At 36.0% G+C, this 22,426-nt stretch overlaps 1 protein-coding gene across 1 annotated transcript; it reads left to right on the forward strand.

Moving 5' to 3' along the window:
• The first annotated feature begins 9,268 nt into the window (after positions 1-9,268).
• Positions 9,269-21,461, forward strand: LOC131052171 (nudix hydrolase 25). Its single transcript, XM_057986783.2, has 6 exons — positions 9,269-9,710; positions 11,634-11,684; positions 12,290-12,382; positions 13,090-13,184; positions 20,953-21,067; positions 21,168-21,461. Exons 1-6 carry the CDS (start codon positions 9,642-9,644, stop codon positions 21,234-21,236), a joined length of 492 nt encoding a protein of 163 aa, XP_057842766.1. The 5' UTR covers positions 9,269-9,641; the 3' UTR covers positions 21,237-21,461.
• Positions 21,462-22,426: the final 965 nt, after the last annotated feature.

A 22,426-nucleotide genomic window follows, 5' to 3' on the forward strand; every position in this document is an offset into this window, starting at 1 on the left:
CGACATATTCATTTTATGTGGGTGAGGGACCCAAATTGAAGAAGGTCAATGATTGCTTTCCTCGTAGTCAGGATCAACCAGTTTTGATTCTTTCTCTGGAGTCGCTTATGGAAGATGTATCGTATTTGAGTCATCATGCTCTCATTTGCAAATTTCTTGGCAAATAAATTTCTCTGCCAACTTTAGATTCTTGGATCTGTCGTTCATGGTAGGTTAAGGGTGAGATGGAGATATTGTTGGCCACAAATAGTTAATTTATGGTTGTTTTTTCCAGCATAGCTGATAGGAACTGTGTTTTTTAGGGAGGGCCCTACTTTTATTACCATGTGGGCATGTTTATAAAACCTTGGCATGTGGGTTTTAATTTGGTTGAAGAGTTACCCTTGAGGGTTCATGTTTGGGTTCGTCTACGTTGTCATCCTTTGGAGTTTTGGAGAGAGGATATTTCGCAACAGATTGTTGCTCTGCTTGGAAAACCAGTTGTGGTTTCTCAACAACCCCTTGATAGAAAGGTAATTTCTTTCACTAGGATTTGTGTTGAGACTGATTTGAATAATCCCTTGCCGGATTCTTTGGAAATTTGTCTTGGTTCTTCATCTTGGGTTCAACAGTTAGATTATGAGTCTATTCCTTTCTGTTGTTGGGTTTTCCATGAGTATGGTCATCTCCAAAGGCAATGTCCTAGGTTTAATAAAGTTTCAGGTCCATATAATTCTTCTTCTGCTCTGACATCAAATTTGGATAAGGGGGATAAAGGAAAGTCCATTGTGGTAGAGGGTGGCTCAGCTAAGGCCCCTGTGATGGAGGGTGGCTCAGTTAAGGATGGTTTTGTTCCTGTGAAGCCTCGGGCAAATGGGCGGGGATAGGAGAGTTCCTTTGGGGACCAACAAACTTATGAGGGCTTCAACCGATTTGAGGTGTTGGATACCTTGGCTTTGGAGGAAGGGAACCCAGTTGATGCTTTCTCAAGGGCTACCGTTATTGGTACTGATTTTGTGTAGGTGCAAGGGACTGATCAGGACCTTTTACCTTCACATGGCCCATGTAACCCTTAGGGGTCTCCAAATGGTCATGTTTTGTGTGATTCAAGTGAGGCTGGAGATATTATGCAGGATGATATGGTTTTGGCAGACCTGGCTAAGGAGGTGTTAGTATCTGGCAGAGGCAAAGGGTCTTCTCAAACTTTGGGTTCGCAACAACGTCCCCTTAAGAAGGGTTCTTTTGAGAACTCTTCTAAAAGTGGTCGCAAGAAGGATCAAGAGAAAATTAAAGTTGTTAGAGATTTGTTGGTGGAATCTGGGTTTGTCAAACCCATTGATGCTCACTTTTCCCAACCTCTTCCATTTTATTCTCTCTTGAAATGTACGGGGGTTGAATAGCATCCCTAGACAAAAGGATATTCGTGATTTGGTTGCAATCCACTCTCCAGATATCTTTTGCATCTAGGAGACTAAGCTTTCAGTTGATTCTATGCTTTAGTGTGCCCCTAGTATTTGGCATTACGGTCAATGTCAGTGCATTGGTTCGTAGGGGTGTTCTGGAGGTTTGGCCCTTTTTGGGGATCCTATGAAGATTGTTACACTTTGGTGGATTTCTTGTCAATCTTCACTTTCTCTAGTTGCCTCTAGTTTGGAATTTGGGGAGCTTATTATGGTTACTAATGTGTATGCTCCAACTAATATTAGGGGTAAGACCAGACTTTGGTCTCATATAATGCATGTGAGATCGTGTGCTCCTTATCTTTTATGGGTTTTAGCTGGTGATTTCAATTCAGTTTTGAGTTTGGAAGAGAAGCGGGGAGGATTGGATCGGTTGGGTCCTTCTTCTGATCTCTTTCATGCGAATGTGGATTCACTTTCTTTAATTGATTTCAAACCTTTTAACGGGGTATTTACTTGGAATAATAGGCGAGGTGGGGAGGAAGCAATTTCTGAACAATTGGATACGTTTCTTGTTTCTTGTTTCTGGGTGGCTGGGAATTTGTCTACAAGTTCTGAGATTCTTGACTGGAAAGGTTTTGATCATTGGCCAATTAAATTTGTTGCAACTTTTCTTACAATTCCTAAGAATCTTCCTTTTAAGTTTCAACTTATGTGGCTTCGAGATTGTTCTTTACATGATCTTGTGGCCCAATCGTGGATTGATGATGACTCTGCTTATGGTACTGCTATGAATTCCTTTGTTAACAAGCTGCAACATGACAAATATCACCTTAAGAAATGGAATAGGCAATGTTTTGGTATCCTTCAGGCTATGAAGAGGAAGACTCAACAACACCTTGATGTGATTACTCACCAAATCCGAGATTATAGTTTTTCAGATGCTTTAGGTTGAGCCGAATCTGAGGTTGTGAGAAAGCTAGAGGAATGGGAACTTCATGAGGAGATTTTTTGGAAGCAAAAGGCTCAAATTGATTGGCTTCAAGGAGGGGACAAGAATATTGGTTTCTTCCATCATTCTGTGCAGGCTCATTGAAATAGGAGTTATGTTTCTTCTTTGGTTAATTATGAAGGCCTTCGACTATCATCTATGCAGGCTTTGTCTCGAGAGGCTAGGCAGTTTTATTCTGCTCTCTTTTCTGAAGATTCTCCTCTTGTGGAGGCTAAGGAGAATTTGATACTTGCTTGCATTCCCTTGTCACTAATGAGATGAATGATTCTCTCATTCGTCAAATCTCTCTGTTTGAATTGGAAGAAGTTGTTTTGGGATGAATAAGGGCAAAGCTCTAGGCCTAGATGGATTTCCAATAGAATTTTTTCAAGAATTCTAGGATATTACTAATTTGGATTTGTTGGAGGTTGTTCATGAATCTCTTCACAGTAAGCAAATGCTTTGGGCTTTGAACTCTACTTTTCTTGTTCTCATTCCTAAAAAAGATGGCGTTGATCGTTTAGATTTCTTTAGGCCTATTGCTCTCTATAATGTGGTGTACAAAATCATTACTAAATTGATTGCAGAGAGGCTCAAGGTTTGTCTCCCTTCTTTGATCTTTGAGGAGCAAGAGGGTTTTGTGGCCGATAGATAGATTTTGGATGGAGTTGTGGTTTCTTCTGAAGTCATTCACTCTATGACGACTTCCAAGGAAAAATCTATGTTTATCAAATTGGATATGGCCAAAGCTTATGATAGTGTTAAGTGGGATTTTTTGCTAAAAGTTCTTCTTGCCTTTGGTTTTAATCCAGAGTGTGTCAGTTGGACAATGAGTTGTGTTACCTCTTCATCTTTCGCTATTATTATAAATGGTGCACATTTTGAGCCCTTTGGGGCTTCTAGGGCCTTCACCAAGGAGATCCTTTGTCCCCCTATTTGTTTATTATTATGGCAAAGGGTTTGGGCAGATTTATCAAGTCTCAGGTTTCTCAGGACATGACTCATGGTTGGAGTTGGGGCAATGGTTTGTTAGATCTTTCTCATCTTCAATTTGTTGATGACACTGCTCTTTTGGGGATTTCTCTGTTGGACGTTGTTGTTGCTACGATATGTTGTTGTCATTGATGTCAACATAATCCTGTGATTTATTGCTTCGATGGATGCAGATTTGTTTATTGAGATCATGGTTCGGTGTATGGAGTATTTCTAGTATCATTATATCCTTTTGTATTGGTTTCAGTGATCCGGAAGATTAATTGATCGTATCATATGATCTGGTTTGCAGTTTGGTTTTTCTGATCAGTGCTTTGCAGAGTTCGGTATTTCCTCTGGTGTGATCAGATCTTGAGCTGAGATTTTGGGAGATTGTTTGGGATGTTCATGTGTATCTTCATTTCAAATGGTTCATGATTTGGTGCTCCACAAGTTATCTTTCCTTGTGACAGTTGTTGCTATTTGAGTGTTCTTGAGGTTCAGATGTTGATCGATGAAGATTTGATAAGTGGTGTTGGTGCAGTTGTTACTGATGATTTTAACGTGCTTGCTGATGTTTCCTAATTATAATTATGTCCTATTTGTTGTGATGATTCGCATTGATCGTTGTGCAAGTTTTTGGTAATTTTGTTAAATCGGTGATGTTCTTCGTGCTATGCGGTATTCTTGGTGGTGTAGTGTGTTGCGGTGGATCTTGGCGTGATTTCTAGTGGTGTTGTGTGTTTGAGCATTTTATTTAGGTCCATGTTATATCATTATATTGGTTCGATGATCGATCTTCGTATCGTGTGATGTAATTTTTGTAATTGTGAGTTGAGGGTTTGGCCGACCTTGTTGTCAAGGTTGATGAATTGTATAAATAGGTGGAATAGTCATGTAATTTAGGTATCGAGGTTGTGTCTACATTATCAAAGAGTGGTATATGTAGTGCTTAAGCGAATTCATAGATTTCAGTGTGGTGTATTGAGCAGTGATTGGTGAAGAGTACACAAATGTGCTTAACCGGAACTGTCATCAGGAATTAGCAAATGCTATTATTGCAGTTCATTTATTCCGGATTGTAGTTTAAATCTTGTTGTAAGTCAATGAGACTTCCCTGAGGGTTGTAGCCTTCCGAGTTATTGTATCTTGAGCTGTGAGCTCTAGGCAATGTGCCTAAATGCTGGTGCATTCCCCATTCTAATTATTTTCACATCCTACTGCAGAGTATCATCTTATTGTGGGTAGGTTCCCACTGTGGTTTTTCCCTTAACTGGGTTTTCCACATCAAAATCTTGGTGTTGTGGTATCAAATTTTCTTGTCTTTGTTGTTGCTGCAGTTTATCAGATTTGTATTTGTGGTTAAGTTTGCTAATCCGGTGAAAACTAATTCACCCCCCCCCCCCCTCTCTTAGTTTTCCTTCATTGTTGTTGTCAACATGCTTGTCTTCAAGAAGCTGAATCTTTTAGACTGACGTTGGATACTTATCTTGTTGCCTCGGGTCAAAAAGTCAATGAGCATAAGTCTTCTATCTTCTTTTTTAATACCCCTGAAGCTATTCATTGGAGGATTGCTCATATTTTGTGATTTCATATTGGGTCTCTTCCTTTAACTGTCTGGGTATTCCTCTTACTATTGGTAGGCAACCCAGGGCTTCTTGGCAAAACTTGCTTGACAAGTTGCGTTGTAACGTTACTCATTGGACTCGTCATTGGTTATCCATAGTTGCTCGAGTGACTCTTCTCCAATCTATCATTCAGGCTCTTCCTATTTACAAGTGTTTTGTTCAAGCAACTCCTTTGTATTTCCTTAAGGAATTTGATCCTCTCTCACGGTAGTTTCTTTGGAGCGATAATTTGCAGACTGCTAAGTGGAGTTTAGTGAAGTGGGATTTCGTGTGTAGGCCAAGGAAGGAAGGGGGCCTTGGTCTTCGTTCTTCTATTTTGAATGGGCAGGCTATAGTTGCCAAGTTATATTGGTATTGGTGTACCAGTTAGCATCAGATTTGGGCTCGTATTCTTACTCAAGTATCTTACAGGTGTGATCTTTCAGGATATTCCTCGCTACCCTTTGGAGGGAAGGGGCTCTATGATATAGAATACTTTGAAAAGGGGGGCTCAGTTGGTTAAGAATGACATTTTTTGGATCTGTAATTTGTGCTCAAAGGCCCTTTTTTGGTTGGATTCTTGGGATGGTAATCCTCCTATCCTTATGATGTATGCACACCTCCAATCCCTTTGTGATATTTTTATTGAGGTTGGTTGGGATAAGGTTGTGCATTATAAGGTGGCTCATAATTTAGGATAGGCTACTGGTTACAGATGGAACCACTTTGGTGAATGGCCGTTAGGTGGATCGGAGGAGAATAGGAAAGAGTTGGCTCATATTCTTGCTTCTTGTGAATGTAATGCCTTAGTTGGGCATGATGTTTTAGCTTGGGGTAGAGATTCATCTGATAAGATCCCTATTTCATTGGGGTATGCAAAGCTTGATAGACAAATGTTCGAAGGCATGGAGGTACCTTGGTGGAAACATGTGTGAAACAAATTCTTTTGGCCCAAGTGCAATTTTTTCTTGTGGTTGGTGGTTTAAAATCGGTGTCTTACTTGGGATAAGTTGTGCAAGTGCGGGTTCCAGGGTCCCTTGATGTGTGTTTTGTGTTGCAATTGTGAGGAGAGTGTTTCTCATCTTTTTTTCCAATGTTCCTTCTCTAGGGAGATTTGGCACTTTTGGTGGGGTGTTTGGAATCAGGGTTGTTGGTATCTCTCTTCTTTGGCTGAATTTTTTTCTCATTCGGGCAAGGCCCTGGTTAAGACTTCTTTTTCCTCAAGTTGTTTGGGCTCTTGGTCCTACCTTCATTATTTGGCATATTTGGCTAGAGAGGAGTCACAAGATTTTTTAAGATGTCAAGATGGTTGTCCAAAATGCATGGTGGAAAATTCTTCATTCTCTTAGTGAAACTGTTTTGGCAAGGTGTGACTTAGGTGAACAGGTGGATCTAGGAGATGTTTTTTGCAATTTCCTCAACCTTCCTCCTCAAGGAGATGTTTTGAGGTTTGTTGGATTGGTCATGCAGAATAGATGTTGACATCCTCTTCAAAAGATGAATAGGGAAGGTCATTGGCGCCCTCCTGCTTAGGAAGTTTTGAAAATCAACACTGATAGTTCTTCTCGTGGAAATCCCGGTCATGTTGGTATGGGTGGAGTTGGGCAAGATAGCTCTGGTATTGTTTAGTTTATATTTTTTGTCTATAAGGGCATACATTATAACAATTTGATGGAGGCTCTTGCCATTCTTTATGTTGTGGAGTGTAGTTGCGACCTTGGGTGGAGAAAGATCGTTTGTGAATCTAATTCTCAGGTGGTGTTGACTTTGTTGAATAGGCAGAGGTTAGATGATGTATGTTGACATTTAGCTTTGGTTATTAAATAGATTCTTCACTTGTGTGTTTCCTTGGAATATGTGACTTTCAGTCATATCCCTGGAGAATGGAATGGAGTTACGAAATTGTTGGCCAAATGGGCCTCTAATCAAATGTACAATTGGAACATTGTGGATAGGGGTCAATTACCCCCAAATTTGTCTCAAAAGTTGGACCACCTGGTCGACATTGACATGGTTGTTTAATGCATGTGCTTTGTATTGCTTTTGTGTTTGAATAAATTTTTACCCCTTTTTTACTCAAAGAAATAAAGTATTGGGTCATCACTCTAATGAATACAACCAGGCCTGGAATTTGACAGCCACCCCTACCTGTCATATGATTTTTTTTATGACGGTTTGACCATTTCAATGCCTTTCATTTAACGTTTTAAGGAAAATATTAATTGTCAAAAAAAAATTATTTATGAAGATATTTTGAAAAATGCATGCACTTAATTTTTATATAAACAATTTTATTGATAAATATAAAAAAAGTACATAATTGTATGAGCTACAAAGTCTATACCTTGCTACATTGAAGCTACATAAAATGTAGATGCACTTAAATGAAAATCTTTGAGTAAAATAGAGATGCAATTAAGATCCTTGTGTAAAAACTAAAAAAAAATGAAAAAGCCTTGTGTAAAATGGAGATGCACATGTTTTTTGGGAAAGAAATGAAAATATTTATCCTTTTATTTTATTCATTTCAAATATGGATATCTTATATAGATAAAAAAGAATGAAAAAATAAAAAACAATGATAAATTAGTAAGTTTCTAAATTCATACAAAAAAATCTTGTTCACAATTATATTATATTTTGAAAAGATTCTAAATTAATATATATTTATTATAAACATTATATAGTCATTTATATTACATTTCAACATTAAATGATAATCCTTTAATAATTACTAAATTACTTATAATAAATATCAAAAACAAGTTTCTAAATTCATATAAGAAAATAGAAACTATTCTTAAAATGCATATTAAAATATTATAAAATTAGAAACAACTATATAAATCCATATTTAAATATTTTGAATAAATTTGTATTTTAATAGTAAAAATTCTAAAATAATATATATCAGATTAATTATAATATCATATAATATATATTACCTATTATAATTTTTTACGGTTTATTAATAACTTGAAGTGTCATCCATACGGTTTTAGAAAAAAATAGTATGTCAATGCATACGGTCTAATAATTTTTTAAGCTGTCATATATGATACAAAAGTGAAAAACGTCCATTTAGACCATCAAATTCCAGACCTAAATACAACTACATAAGTGAAAGCTCAATTTCAAATGTGCAAATGAGCTCATTGTAAAATTATGATGTTTGTTTCTTTTTCTTACAAAATTTTAAATAAAATGTAATTTTCAATCCCATTAACTCAATCTAATTACTAGCAATACAAATATATAAATTTATAAATAAACAAAAAAATATATGTTGTAGGAGTAGACACACTAAAACTATATTTATGTTAATGTGTACTCCTAGGTAAGGGTGAAACACTCAAATAAATATATTTAAGGTTGTATTTGAACAAACCAAATTAAAATAAACTACTATTAAGTCAATTTTGTTTGTAGATTTTATGAAGTGATCTTGGTTGTTGGATGTTGATTATGAGACATGCCATTATCTTGTGTAGTGTATTTTCTTCTTGAATCTGGTTAACTAGATCTTTTGATTATTTATTTTTACCATTTGCATAGATTTCTAGATTCATATTAAAAAATATGAAGACAATCTTATTAAAAATATCTTAAAGTGTATCTCTTATAAGTTTCTAAATTCATATTAGAAAATATTTAAGCAATCTTCTTAAAACTACATTAGAAACTAAATTAGCTAAATTTCTAAATTCAGATTAGAAACTTCAATCTTTGAATTTATATTTTATATTAAATATTACGAAATGATATATACTAATATTATAATTTAGAATAATATACTATATTTATTTATTATAATTTTTACAGTTTACTAGTAATTTAAAAAGTCATATATACAGTTTTATACAAATATAGCATGTGAGGCTATAAGGTCTAGTAATTGTGAACACCCTCGCTGGACAAGTGTGCTCATGGATTTTGTGCCCTTGCTAGACTCTTGTGCTCTCTGTGTGCTCGTGGATTTTGTACCCTTGCTGAACTCCCATGCTCTCTGTGTGCTCGTGGATTTTGTACCCTTGCTGAACTCCCATGCTCTCTGTGTGCTCGTGGATTTTGTACCCTTGCTGAACTCCCGTGCTCTCTAGACCTCCATCTAAAAAACTATATTAAAAAAAACCATAAATTTAGATAATTTCACCATTTTTTTAATGCTTATCCATCTCACTTCTAAAAATCTTATTAAAAACTTCCGTAACTCAAGCAACTTCCTCCTTCCTTCATAATTTCAACAATTTATTGTCAAACTTATAAAAAGCTTTGAATAGAATAGAATTTGTTTCCTTCTAGGGAAGCTTTTAGAAGGCATGGAAAAAGACCCGTCTTGAAAGGAATAAACTAACAGATATGACGTCAACAGTGACAGAAAGCCCTATGAATAAAAAATATTTTTCTCGTGATGTCTGACAAGTCAACTGTCAGAAATTTGGATCTACATAGCTGCAGCCTACATATTCCAATCGAATCATTTCACGTCAACTGACGGACAGTGACTCCTCAAATCTTCCTGACATAAGATCTCGCAGAATCTGAACAAGTCAAACCGCCTGAAAGTCAGATTGCTGTGCAACTTCAATTTCATCCATTTCAAGATTTTTAAACTTCTGGAACTGTAACAGAAAGTGCTTTCCTGTTAAGTTTTGCCGTCTGATTTCAGATCATCTAAGTCCTGTCAAACAGATGGAAGGTGAGCCTCCCGCAGGATACAGGCCAAATGTTGGAGTCTGTCTCTTGAATTCTATTAATGAGGTATGGCATTCGTTCATATTCATCCAGAAATTTCTTAAATTTATTTATTTTTCTTCCTACTGTAGTATTTGTGAATTCTCATTGCAATTATGCTTTTAGCCCCAGCCTGGAGTATTTATTCTGAATTTCCCTTTGATGGATAGGTATTGCAGAGATCTTTTCTAATGGTCACTTACTTTTTAATATTTGAGAGAGGAGAATACTCACAAATTAAAGCATAAGAGAATTTTTAAATTTTTAGTCTCTTCCTTATTTCAAATTCAAGATACTTCTCAGACAAGTTAAAGAGACATTTTCCGAGAAAATTAGGTTGAAGAATATTTTAAAAACAGTTGAATCTAAATTAGGTTGAAGGATATTTTAAAAACAGTTGAAAGATTCAAAGTTGCATTCCCTTTCCAGTAGCGAAAAATTCTTTATATAAATTTTCGAGCACAATATAATCGAGAGCATGATCCACTCTTGTAAATTCTAATATCAGCTATAATTTTTATGTCCGCTTCATTTAATTTAATTTCAGAAACAGGAATGGCTTATTGATGAGTTCTTTTTAAATTTATTATTATTATTTTTTTCTTCCTTTAAGTGGTTTTAAATAGTTTGATTCAACTAAAAAAGCATATTGTTTTATTCGAATTCATTTGGCCTCCGTTACATCTCTGTATTAAAGAAATCAGATATAGAACTTTTCTGTTTTGAATTTTCGCTCTAATAATTTATTTTCAGCTACAAATTTATTTGGATCACAATAAGAGATGTCTCCTTACGTTTCTTTCAAAGATTTTGTTTCATCAGAAATATAAATTTAAAGCCAAAAATAAAATTAAAATTGATGATTACCATTAAAAAAAAATTATTTCTTTTAATGTTCATATCCACTGTTCTAATTCATGGATGCATACAATTATATGTATAAATAAGAAGGGAATGATGCAGATAAAGAGGATTAAATTTGCTTCGAAAGTGCCGAGAAATTTTGGTAGCCTTTTCGAGTTAAATCTTGTTATAAAACCTTTCAATTTTTGTCCAAGCTGTCTGGGGAAATCTTGCCCTGGAAATTTTGCAAAAAAAAAAAAAAAAATTGATCGCATGCAACTTGCCACTTGACAATATAATCTGAAAGGGATGTTGCAAAATTTTGAGGCAATGACCGCTTCTAACAGGGGGAGGTCTAGCGAAGGTTGAATTAAATCAAATTGCATCTATGTTTCTCAAAATCTGCCTGCATGTAACCCTGGTAAGCGTTAACAAAACACTCTTACAAGTGAACCACAGGTGGGCCCTACACTGAAGGTTAGTGATAGTATAACAAAATTTAAGGTCCAAACCTGATTTAGATAGATATGGCCAGTGGTGCTCCGTTATATTACAATGAAGTTTCTCACTTTACCGATATATTAATTTAATTTTGTACCCTTCAAATAGTTCGGCAACCAACCACGCTTTGCTAATCTGCCTGCACCCTCATAATTTTCCTATTAACAAATCCCATAAACCATTTCATGGGGACACAGAGCCCAGTACCCTGTCTTAGAAATACTTAATCATTGAGTAAACTTTAGGGTCACGTGCAGTGGAACTCCAGAAACATTTTATGGCCAAAACATTAACATTTTTTCCTTTTGGACTCTCTTATACCATAAAAAAATAATTTGTATAAAAGAGTATCCTAAGTTTCATTTTCTTGAGTGAAGCAATGCCCATTTCCAGAGTTGCCGAACATCATTTTCTGCTTTTTGTTGCAATGGGTACTATTAAAGAACTTATTTAAAATTTTAGTTAACATATTTGAATTTTATGTTTCCCCTTTATTGTCTTGAATATCGTATCAGTCATGTTTTACTTTTTCAGTGCTGTAATTTCAACAGAGTTTATCATATTCAAAGTCCTAATTACATCTATTATTTCTATTTCTTCTTTTAGGTATTTGTTGCTTCAAGATTGAACCTTCCAGGTGCATGGCAAATGCCACAGGTATCTCTTCTTAAATGGATTTTTGTATAATGGAAGTTATACTGATAAAAAGCTCTGTAATTTAAGACTATCAGAGATTTGGGTTGAACTAAATTCATTCTGTAACTTTTGTTGTATCAGTCAAACATTTATTGGTGTTTCTATTATACTAAATTCAATGAAAATGAAGTTGTAATAGCTAGTTGAAGTACCTACTAAAGAAGCTTTGGGTATGTGCTGTCCTTCTGAATTGTGTACCTGACTCTATTTTTAGTTTGTTATTCGTGGAGGGAGAGAATTTGAGATAATATCAGAAGTCTGAACTTCCTGTGCATTGCTTGTTGCTATTGGTTTTTAATTTTTTCATGTAGTTTGATTCCACTGCATGCTTCTTGATGCACTTAGTAAACTATATTTTACTTAACCATACTCTGGCTGAAGATACTTCACTTTAAATGGCACTACATTTTGTAAGAAACGGCTTCTGAGAAAAATGATTGAATTTAGGTTGACATAGAAGTCTGTAAAAATCGTCCTGGCTAGAATATTTATGCATGTGTTACTTTCATGCGAGGCTAGTTCGCAATGTCTTAGAATAACATGCTGAGTGGAAATATTTGGAACAGGGTGGAGTTGAAGAAGGTGAAGAGCCAAGAGCTGCTGTCATCAGAGAATTGCAAGAAGAAACCGGTATTAAATCTGCAGAAATTGTTGCAGAGGTAAATGTTTGTTATAAATGTTATTTCCACCGGGTTTAACTACAATTTCCTTTCTTACTAAATTTTTTGGAGGACTCACTGAGATACTACAATTTAACAATTAAAATATATTTTTACCACTAAAACCTGCCTATAACAAAATTCTTGTAGAAAATAACAGTGTTCTGTAGGAGAAAACAATGTAACCAAAATGCTTGTTATGATATTAAGTGGAGGTCAGCATACATGTAAAATCAAGGAAGTGACACTTCGGTACACATGTGAATTTTCTTGCAAGATTCTTTATTTTTGGATCATGACTTCTCTAGTACTTGATACCATGTATGAGACCACCTCTCATAACGAAGTTATCTGGTTAGTCTTGGGCAAACAGTTCAGGTAAGTGAATTAACACAATGCTTTTTAATTTTTCAGAACCTTTTAACCTGGCTATTTTAAGTCTGGATTTCTAAATTGAGAATAATATCTCGACTGATATTTTAATTACAAAACTGGATCACTAAGGTTCATAACTTCATACCAATATAAATCTCTCTCACGCTAAAACTGTAAAACATTAATTTATTTCTTATTTTCTCAAGAAATTCATGGAGACAGCAAAGATATGAGAAATAAATGACTAGAAGAACTGATATATGCCATTTGTGGGTTTGTTAATCGAGCAGTTGACATTTTAAGATTTTGTACATACTAATGTTTGTTGGCAGGTACCACAATGGCTAACCTACGACTTTGCTCCTCATGTGAAAGAAAAGCTCAGTCGATTGTGGGGACGTGAATGGAAAGGTCAAGCACAGAAATGGTGAGATTTTAAAATCAATTCATTTTAGCTTTTGAAATACAACTTTAATCAATTCAAAGCATGTCAATTAGAGTACGAGAATTGACCTTAAAATATGATGTCATCAATTCCCTCCAAAATAAATTTGTAATACAGAAGAAGCAAACTGTAGGACTTGCAATTTATTAAATAAGAATACAGTTCAAAATAACTCAAGTAGCCACTAATGTAGTCAAAGCCAAGGTATCCCATTGAAGGCATGCCAAGGCCTCAAAGCCGGAATCCCTCTCACACACAGCGGGTATAAGACATAAGCACAGCGGATAGGAAACACATGTTTCATTAATACGAAAGAATGATTATATAGATTACAAAGAACGTTGCCCTTGTTTACAATGAGCACCTTGGCTAACACACAGAGTCCTATCTATAATCACTGGAGACTCCGGTGTTATCTCCTCTCAATGATTAGGCTCGGCTGTGAATATACCTATGCAGAATTTTCAATTTTCCCGCTCTTGCCCATTTTGACCCCCAGACTCCTCATGCCACCAAAACTTCAAATTATCAATCTGCGGTGAGTATTAACTCTCTCACAGTTCTACATCTTCCAGTACGGTTATCCATCTCCAGCCGATTTCTTCGATCATGTTTTGACAACTGTCGGGAAATCAGGTAAGTTCACCACCTAAGGCAACCATCTGCCCACTCCCATTGTTTCATCTTCCTATCTACATTGGAGGAAACCAAAAACAATTTTGCCCAACACGCAAGCCCTTACCAATGTGCATTTCTTTGCACATTCAGATGCCCTTCAGCCACATACATTTACCAGTATGCTTATCTGTGCCTAAAGGACATACCCATCTCTGTGCCCAACACGCACTCAATCCTACACCAAGATTGCTCCAATCCTTCGGTATGTGTTTTCTCTTCCTTTTGTCCAAGGTCACTTTTGCATGTTTCTCTCAAGGCCAAAACAACTGCCCTGTTTTTGGTTACTGCAGGTTTGCCACTGATTGACCTAGGATGCTCTGGCATCGACTAGTTAGATCGGTATTATAAAGATCTATGTCCAGTTTGCACTGAATTCAAATATATTGTAGAATCTGTCTTCATTTTTGCTCTATTTCTGGTAACATTCCTTGTTCTTTCTGAAGTATGAACATAAGGTGGTGAAATCCCTTATGACTGCTTCTTGATTTCTCTTGTTATTTTGACGGAAATTCAATAGCTGTTTGTTGAAGACCCCTACCTGTATCTTAACGTTTATGTGCCCACCTGGTATTTTATAGTTCTTGAACCTTAAGCTATCATACTAATGCACCTAAAGTATTTCATATTTTATTTATAGCCATTCCAGTAAATGCAAGTTCCTTGTTCTTTCTAAAGTATGAACATAAGGTGGTGAAATCCCTTATGACTGCTTCTTGATTTCTCTTGGTCATTTTGACGGAAATTCAATAGCTATTTGTTGAAGACCCCTACTTGTATCCTAACGTTTATGTGCCCACCTGGTATTTGTTAGTTTCTTTCCAAGGTCTGCTGACTTTTTAATGTATAGTTCTTGAACCTTAAGCTATCATACTAATGCACCTAAAGTATTTCATATTTTATTTATAGCCATTCCAGTAAATGCAAGTTTTCTTTTACAGTTAGCAAAGTACACCTTCTATGATAGAGTATGGGGTTTCTAGCATTATGAAAATGCTTCAAGATATTGTAAGCTTAAAATTTTGCAGAGCACATTTCATATTCTCTATGCTCTAGTTGTCAAATACATACAATAAGCACACATCTTCAAAGAATCCTCAGCACATTAGAATCATGATACATGTCTGTGCAAACTACACATGCTTGTGATCAATCTTTTTGATGTGTGAATTACAGAATCCTAAATCTACACAAAAGAATAAAATCATGAGGATTCATACACGAGATAGCTTTATGGAGATGAGGAATCTTTTGATGGAGATGAGGTCAAGTTGCTATTAGGTTTGCTGCTTGAGGCTTGTTTGAAGGGTCCACAACTGGCTTCTCATGTCGTTGACAAGAATGAGTATGTGGACGTTTTTTCAAGAATTTGAATAGTAGTCCCACGTGGGGGCTACATAGGGGCTTTCTTCTCTCCCTTGCATTTACCCTTCTTGTTGCTTTGGTCAACCCTCATGAGGAGTTTCATCTAGTTACAACTTCTCTTAATGGCTTGGTGAAAGTTGGGGAGGAGTTTGGTGTGTTTGAGAGCCCTATAAAAGTTGTGGTGGTACCTCTTCTTTGCACTGGTGATATTGGTACTTCAAGTCCGTTGAGCCCTTCAAGCCCCCTTTGTGCCTCAACCTCGTAGGCTTTTAATGTAATCTTGCAAGTTGACTCCTCCCACATTTTGGCCATTGAGGTGAATGCTATTAGACCTATTGACATTCTGTGGGTTAGGGTTTCTTTTGTTATGCCATTGGATGGTGGTTCCTCTTTTGATTCAACCATGCATGCTTCTGTCATAGGCTTGGGGAAGCTTCTTATGCCTTGGACAAATCATGCAATATTTTGAGAGTTCATGATGTTGTTATGGGCAGAGTTACTATTTGCATGACGAATGCCCTCACTGGGAAATTCTTGGGCTTTTGTTCGAATATAGATGTTGTTTGATGTTGGGCTTTAAAAAAATGGCGAGTGACTGTTTGAGTGGCTGCTATGACCAATAGTTCTTTCTTATTCTCTTTTCAAACCCTTGAGGATAGTACTGGTATCCTTCTAGGAGGTTCTTGGTTCCTTGGCAAATTTGACCTTTTTATGAAAAAATGGTCTACTAGATTTGATGCTCAAAGGAAAGCTTTAACAAGATCTTTGTTTGAGTTAGGCTCCCTAGGCTTCCTCTAGCATTTAGAGATCATATGAGGTATTGGCAATTCTTTTGATTAGCTTTTATCAATTGATAGTCACGAAATCTATGAAATGATTAGTTTTTTCCAGATCTTGTGTGAGTGTTGATTTTGATAAGTTGTTGCCAAATGCCATAAAATTGTGTTCTAAACTTGGTGTTTGGGAGCAAAGAATGCATTATGAGTCCTCCTCACAGGTTTGTCTTCATTGCCATAAAGCCAAGCACTTCTCCCATTTGCGCCATGATATCAAGAAGAAGCATCATATTCAAACAAGAAATTGCAATGTCCCTAATAAAATCTCATACAATAATTTTGGCTATTTAAATTTTTTACTCATATTTCATCAAAACCTTATAAAATTCTAGATTATATTAAATGTTTGCACAACATGCTCTAATGACTCAGAATTATGCTTCAGACTTCATTATCTAACCATAAAATAGCAAACCCTAATCTATTCCACCTAGGTCTCACAAAACCAATTTTTTTCATTACATTCACATAAATAACAACAAACCCACAAAATTTTACTCCATTCTTGCATTTACATGGATAACCTAGATCATGACGTAGACCAACAATGGAAAATAAGTTGCAAGTTCTATTTATATTAAATAGGCTGGAAATGCTTTACAAAATGTTGCTACCACAACAATATAGGCTAAACTTGGCAACTGTAATAATAACAAACCTATTATTGCACACTCACAACAATCAATTGGGAATACAATACTTAAAAAGAACCTAGATAACATATCATCTGTTATATTTAATGAATTGTAGAATATTACAATATTTTGCTACAACTATGATGAATGGAAACACAAATGCTTACATCGACGACAATTGTAAGTGGTGTAGACTCGATATTGTTGATTTTGGTCACCATTAAATCTCGAATACGATCTCTACATGAGACTGCTCCTTCAATTTAAGGGGTTTTGTCTCCCAATGTAAGATCTATGGGGTTTTTGTCCCTTGACCTCCACAAATTTGTGGGGTTTTGTCCTAAGATCTAAATGCCTGAACGATGGGTGTTCATGATGATTTTTGGTTATGGTTTGTGTTAGTTTGATCAAAGATGATAAAAAATGTCCCTGTGATCCCATTTTCGCAATCTCAAGTCACCCAAGAAGAGTGTCAAAAATTGCATAGTGATCTCCATCTTTGGCTTAGTATGCGGTAATGGCTTCCCATACGCGTTGAGTTTTGTTCCCTTTGCATCAAGCTGGAAATGGTGTCTCTTGTGCAGAAATGAGCTTGGAAGGTGTGGATGAGGGCTATGACCTACAATTGTACTACATTAATGGTAGTTGTTGGCTTCTCCATGGTGTGCCTAGTTGGAAGTCCATGTGGTTTCTCTTCAAGTGGATTGGAACAAACGTCATGCTAAGTGGAATCCCATGGGGAGCCACATCATCACTATGTGCATTAATGGCTCGTCATTTAGGGTGGTAGGTGGAGAGGGATAATGGAAAATGGTGGGAATGCTAAAGTTTGAAGGTCAGGGTTGGCTCATGGTTCATGCCTTTCATCACAAAATGGGGTTTGGTGGTGCAGTATGCTGAACGGAAGGAGTCTAACGTTGGATTGAGGTGTGAGGAGGATTGGGGTTTGGTGGCAAGGGATGATTGCATGCGGGACTCCAAAATTTTGATAAGGTGAGGAGTGAAAGAGGGGAATGATTTGGGAGGCGTGGTAGCATGGGGAAGTCTGACATCTCAACAAAGATAGAGAGAGAGGTGGACTTGAGAAGACAGGCATGTTAGGGAGGGTAATTCCACAACTCCAGCTGCTTACATAGACTTATTAGGAACTTTCCTACGCCTTTACACACAGGAAGCTTGGGGGACCTAGGTAGACACTTGGGAATTGAAGGGGAAAAACTTACAAATAAGATGGAATTAATGAGCACTTTTGTCCATTGCATGAGTTATAAAGAAAGGGGACATGATAGAAATATCATTCCATTTCTTGTTCATTGGAAAGAGATTCAAAATGATGATGGTGAGTTATAAATTAAAGAGCACTCTATGATGAGAAATGAAGGGAAGGATTCAGACACTATTGTTGTGGGTTTCATAAGGAATGGGTAGGGGTCTCCTATTAAGGAAAAGCGGAAACCAAATGCTGAGCTTATGAGTCCTTTGGTTGTGCTTGGAACCTCTTCGAAACTTTGACCTCATTTCAGAGTTTGTTGGAGAGGTTTGGATTCAAACCTCTATGATTATTGTGCTGGTTGTCCCTTAGTTGTGAGTTTGATTTTTGTTTCTTGATGGATCTTTTTAGTGTTTCTTTGTAGGTTTTGGTCTCATGTTGGTTTTGCTCTTTTTTGTTGTTCAAGGTTTTGGTCTCATGTTGGTTTTGCTCTTTTTTGTTGTTCAAGGTTTTGGGTTCCTTTCAAAATCCTATTTTGGTTCATAGCTCCAGCCAAAAGCTTTTATCTAATCAAAAACATAAATTGGCCTCTATCTTTAAAGTAAGGTTTCTAGGATGGCTTGTTATCCATAAGTATGCGTATAATTGTTTAGGCCTTTTACCTTACTAGGATTTACATGATACTTGTTAGGAAAAATGCTAAAACGCATTGATTTGTCTTATTCTTTTGGGATGACAAAATCATCATCTGTTTGATGCTACATCCAATCTAGTAAAAGTTAAAGAATATCAAAATTGGGCATATTTTATATGTGTTGCTTTCTTTAAGGACACAATACTACACCTTAGTTGAAATTTTATGAGCCCTAATGAGTGGAAGAGACCACTTTTACCCTAAAAAAAGGTGATTTCTAGTGCTGTCCGCTGCTTTGTTAACATAACATTTCACCAGCTTGATTCAGTAAAATAGTAAGTGGTCTTGGATGTAGTCACAAGGGCTTGCTTAGTCGATAAATGCAGAAATAAAAAACTTTCATGTCAAGAGAATATTATTAAGTTAATGGCAGCAATTTGATAAATATATCAGCTAGAGGCTTACAATTGAAATTAGACAGGACTTCCGTTCATGGCTGCATTCCTTGAAAAGCTTAATTTTACTTTGCAATTGGATGACTAATATTGTGAACAAGTCTTAACCTATTTCCAATTTAGTTTTTCCCTTCTATTCCTAGATTACCCTTAGGTGTGTGTATAGGTGATTGTGTTTATATTCTATGTCAGCTTGTCTGAGGTGTTGCAGTTGGGAGGTGATTTTCTTATAATTGGATAACTCATGTAGTGGTATACTGGACCCAAATACTAGAATTATGTTTAAAATGTTTCATCACCATTGTATAAGCAACTACAATTTTATGTAACAAAGATGGCATCTCTTTGTTCATTGTATCCCCAGTCTGCGTCGTCTATGCTTTTCATGGTTGTAGATGTCCATTAACAAAGTTTACTTCAACTTATTCTTTTTGGTGCATATAATATTAAGATTGAAATTGAGATTATTCTATTGATCATATTGGTCTCTAGTTTTATAAGAACTTGCAATGGGGTGAAGGATTTAAAGAATGTAATTTGAAATCATGGTTTCTTTGATGTATTTAATATCTAGATGCCACTGCATGTTTCATAGTCCATCTAACTCATTATTTGTTCAAAATGCTGGCAAAGGTAGCAAGTGGTCAGCTAGTGTTTTGCTCAGCGATTCTATGAATTGACTCCTTAGAAAATTCTAAATCTGATAAGTTGATATGGTCCCAATTTGTTCATAAAATTTCTGTAATACCTCAAATTAGGGATATGATGTGGGTCTCTATACTCTACACTAAATCACTACAAGGCAAAGCCTCTAAATTGATGCACTCTTATAAATAACTCACACATCCTGGAAATATTGTAGTTAGCAAATCACATACAGAAAGAAGTCTTTTATCTATAAGATTTGTATCTTCAGCTACTTTTAAATGTCAACCATTGTTAGCTGTTACTGTGGTTTTCGAGTAAAGATGTTTATTGAAGTTAATTTCAGATCAAAGCAGCAAAATTTTAGTACCGAAAATTTTGGTGAGATGTAGCGATGTCTTAATTGTTCGCTTATCACTTGACATTGATATTTTATGAGCTTGCACAATATTGATTGCAATGTTCAGTGCCAGGGATTAAATGTAGAGAACTATGCTTCTACATTTACTTCTTAATCTTTTTGGAACTCCTTATCTGTGACTAGAAGGCAGATTCTACTATTTTTATTTATATCCTTTAAATAACTGAAAGATCTTGATCTTCACTACTTGAGTGTAGAAGGCCAGAATTTGTAAACTCTTGCATGTCAAATTAGGACATGTCACTAAGCCTAACTAAAGCTAAAAGAACCAATCATTTCTATACGAAGGTCGATTTCTTCAAACTTTGTGCGAAACATATCAACCTTTCTGATTTCAAGTTGGAATGAGTAATGGGGGTGTGCACTGTCATATCGAGATTATTGTCTGCCTCTGATACTGGAGGCCAGTATAACATTTCTCTTGAGCTTATTGTTCTGTAGGGAACTGCTCCTGAAATTTTTTAACATTACTAATATTTTTGCACTTGGATATAATCCTAGGTACAACCATACAATATTTGCTTATGATCTGGGGCTAATGTTGGATACAAACACCATCTCTCGGAGGATTTTTTAACTTTTGGATAATTTTCATCTAATGATATGGTTGTCAACTTTGGACTCAAGTGTTCAGAAGTTTCTCTAGTCTTTCATACTCACATGATCTAGCAGTAGGGATGTTTACTTCTGAATGTAGCATCTCTTACAAGAAGTAGCTGATTTACAAACTGTCTTGATTGTTGAAGCTTACACTGCAAGTTTGCAAAATCACATGATTCATAGCAAACATCCTTTATAACCTTTAGTTTCTCGAATTTGTTATGCATTAAGTTATTTCAAATAGCTTCTGATTCCTCTGGAGAGCGCTCTGCAGGTTCCTCCTGAAATTTATTGGAGATGAAAATGAGATTAATCTAGCAGGTGATGGGACAGAAGCGGCTGAGTTTTCTGAGTGGAAATGGATGCAACCTGAGCAAGTTATTGAACATGTGAGATATCAAGAGTTAAATTGAGGAATGTCTTGTGGCTGATCTCCATTTGGCTTAACCTGAAGAGCTACTAATTTTTCTCCTCTGTGTTTTGAATCAGGCTGTAGATAACAAGAGACCAGTTTATGAGCAAGTTTTTAAGACCTTTGCTCCATACATAAATTCGTAATCAGCTGCACAATGTAAAATATAGGAAATGTGTAATCTGCTTTCCTTCATATGCAAATTTCCATCATTGTGTCTAGAGATTGGACACATGCACATGATAATGTTCTGTATTTAAAATTATTGCAGATGGGATTTTGACAAATGAGCATATCAGTTTCAAAATTATTTTTTTCTTATCAATCTTTTCCTTCCGGAAATGGGAATTTCTTAATTTCTGAATGCTACATATGAGTTGAGGAAAAGTTTATAATATTTCAGACATTAGAAATTTTTTTTTCTTTTTTGATTTACTGGGATCTAAACAAGACTCGTACATTCAAATAATTGCCATTTTCCTTCGAAATTATTACCATTTGTCCTAGATATTTGTTAATCACGTTTCAATTAGCATGGAATCAGGGCGACAGCGATTATTCTTCCAAGCATCCTTTATACACTGCCTTAAAATTCAGGCTTTGGATGACAATGATTTTGTGGATTTCATTCAAGCTTGTAGTTTTTGTCAGTACCGTTATTTAGTTTTCTAATTCTCTTTGTTTCAAAGTTCTAACCATAGCATTTCTCATCCAACCCTTTCGAGTTTTCCAATTCTTTTTGTTTCAAGATTCCAAGCAAAGTATTGCTTGTCCAACCCTGAGTGTTCACAATATCTGTCCAGAGAAATGATTATGGTTTGGTATACATGTCAATTAGCTATCCTAAGCCTTATATGCCCAGTTGGAATTGGATCAAGAAGGGATTCCAAAGAGTGATGATAGATTAGTTGGCTATAAAATTTCGAAGATCTACAAACCTGTTGTCTACATAACAAATAAATAGCCTAGTTGGCTATACAATTCCAATCACCTTCAAGTCCATGCACCAAATCCGCATGGTCAAGTTTTCTTTCCTGCAAAATATACCAAACTAGGCTTCGCTGGGGTAAGTTTATTCTGAAGAGCCACTAATCAAGAAATTATCTATAACCCTTGGGAATTCCACAATATTATCTTCATTTAGTCCAGTGATGGGATTCCAAAATAGAGAGATGATATCCCCTTACAAGTCAATCGCCTAGTTGGCTATAAAATTCCATCAATGTTCACATCCATGCGGTAAAGCAAAAAGATCAAAACTGGCTTGTCCTCAGCGAGTCATCCAAAGAGCATGTCACCAAGGATTTCACCCTAATCCTTGGAATTATATGAAATA

This window comes from Cryptomeria japonica, chromosome 2 (genome assembly GCF_030272615.1).
Source record: "Cryptomeria japonica chromosome 2, Sugi_1.0, whole genome shotgun sequence".
Lineage (NCBI taxonomy): Eukaryota > Viridiplantae > Streptophyta > Pinopsida > Cupressales > Cupressaceae > Cryptomeria > Cryptomeria japonica.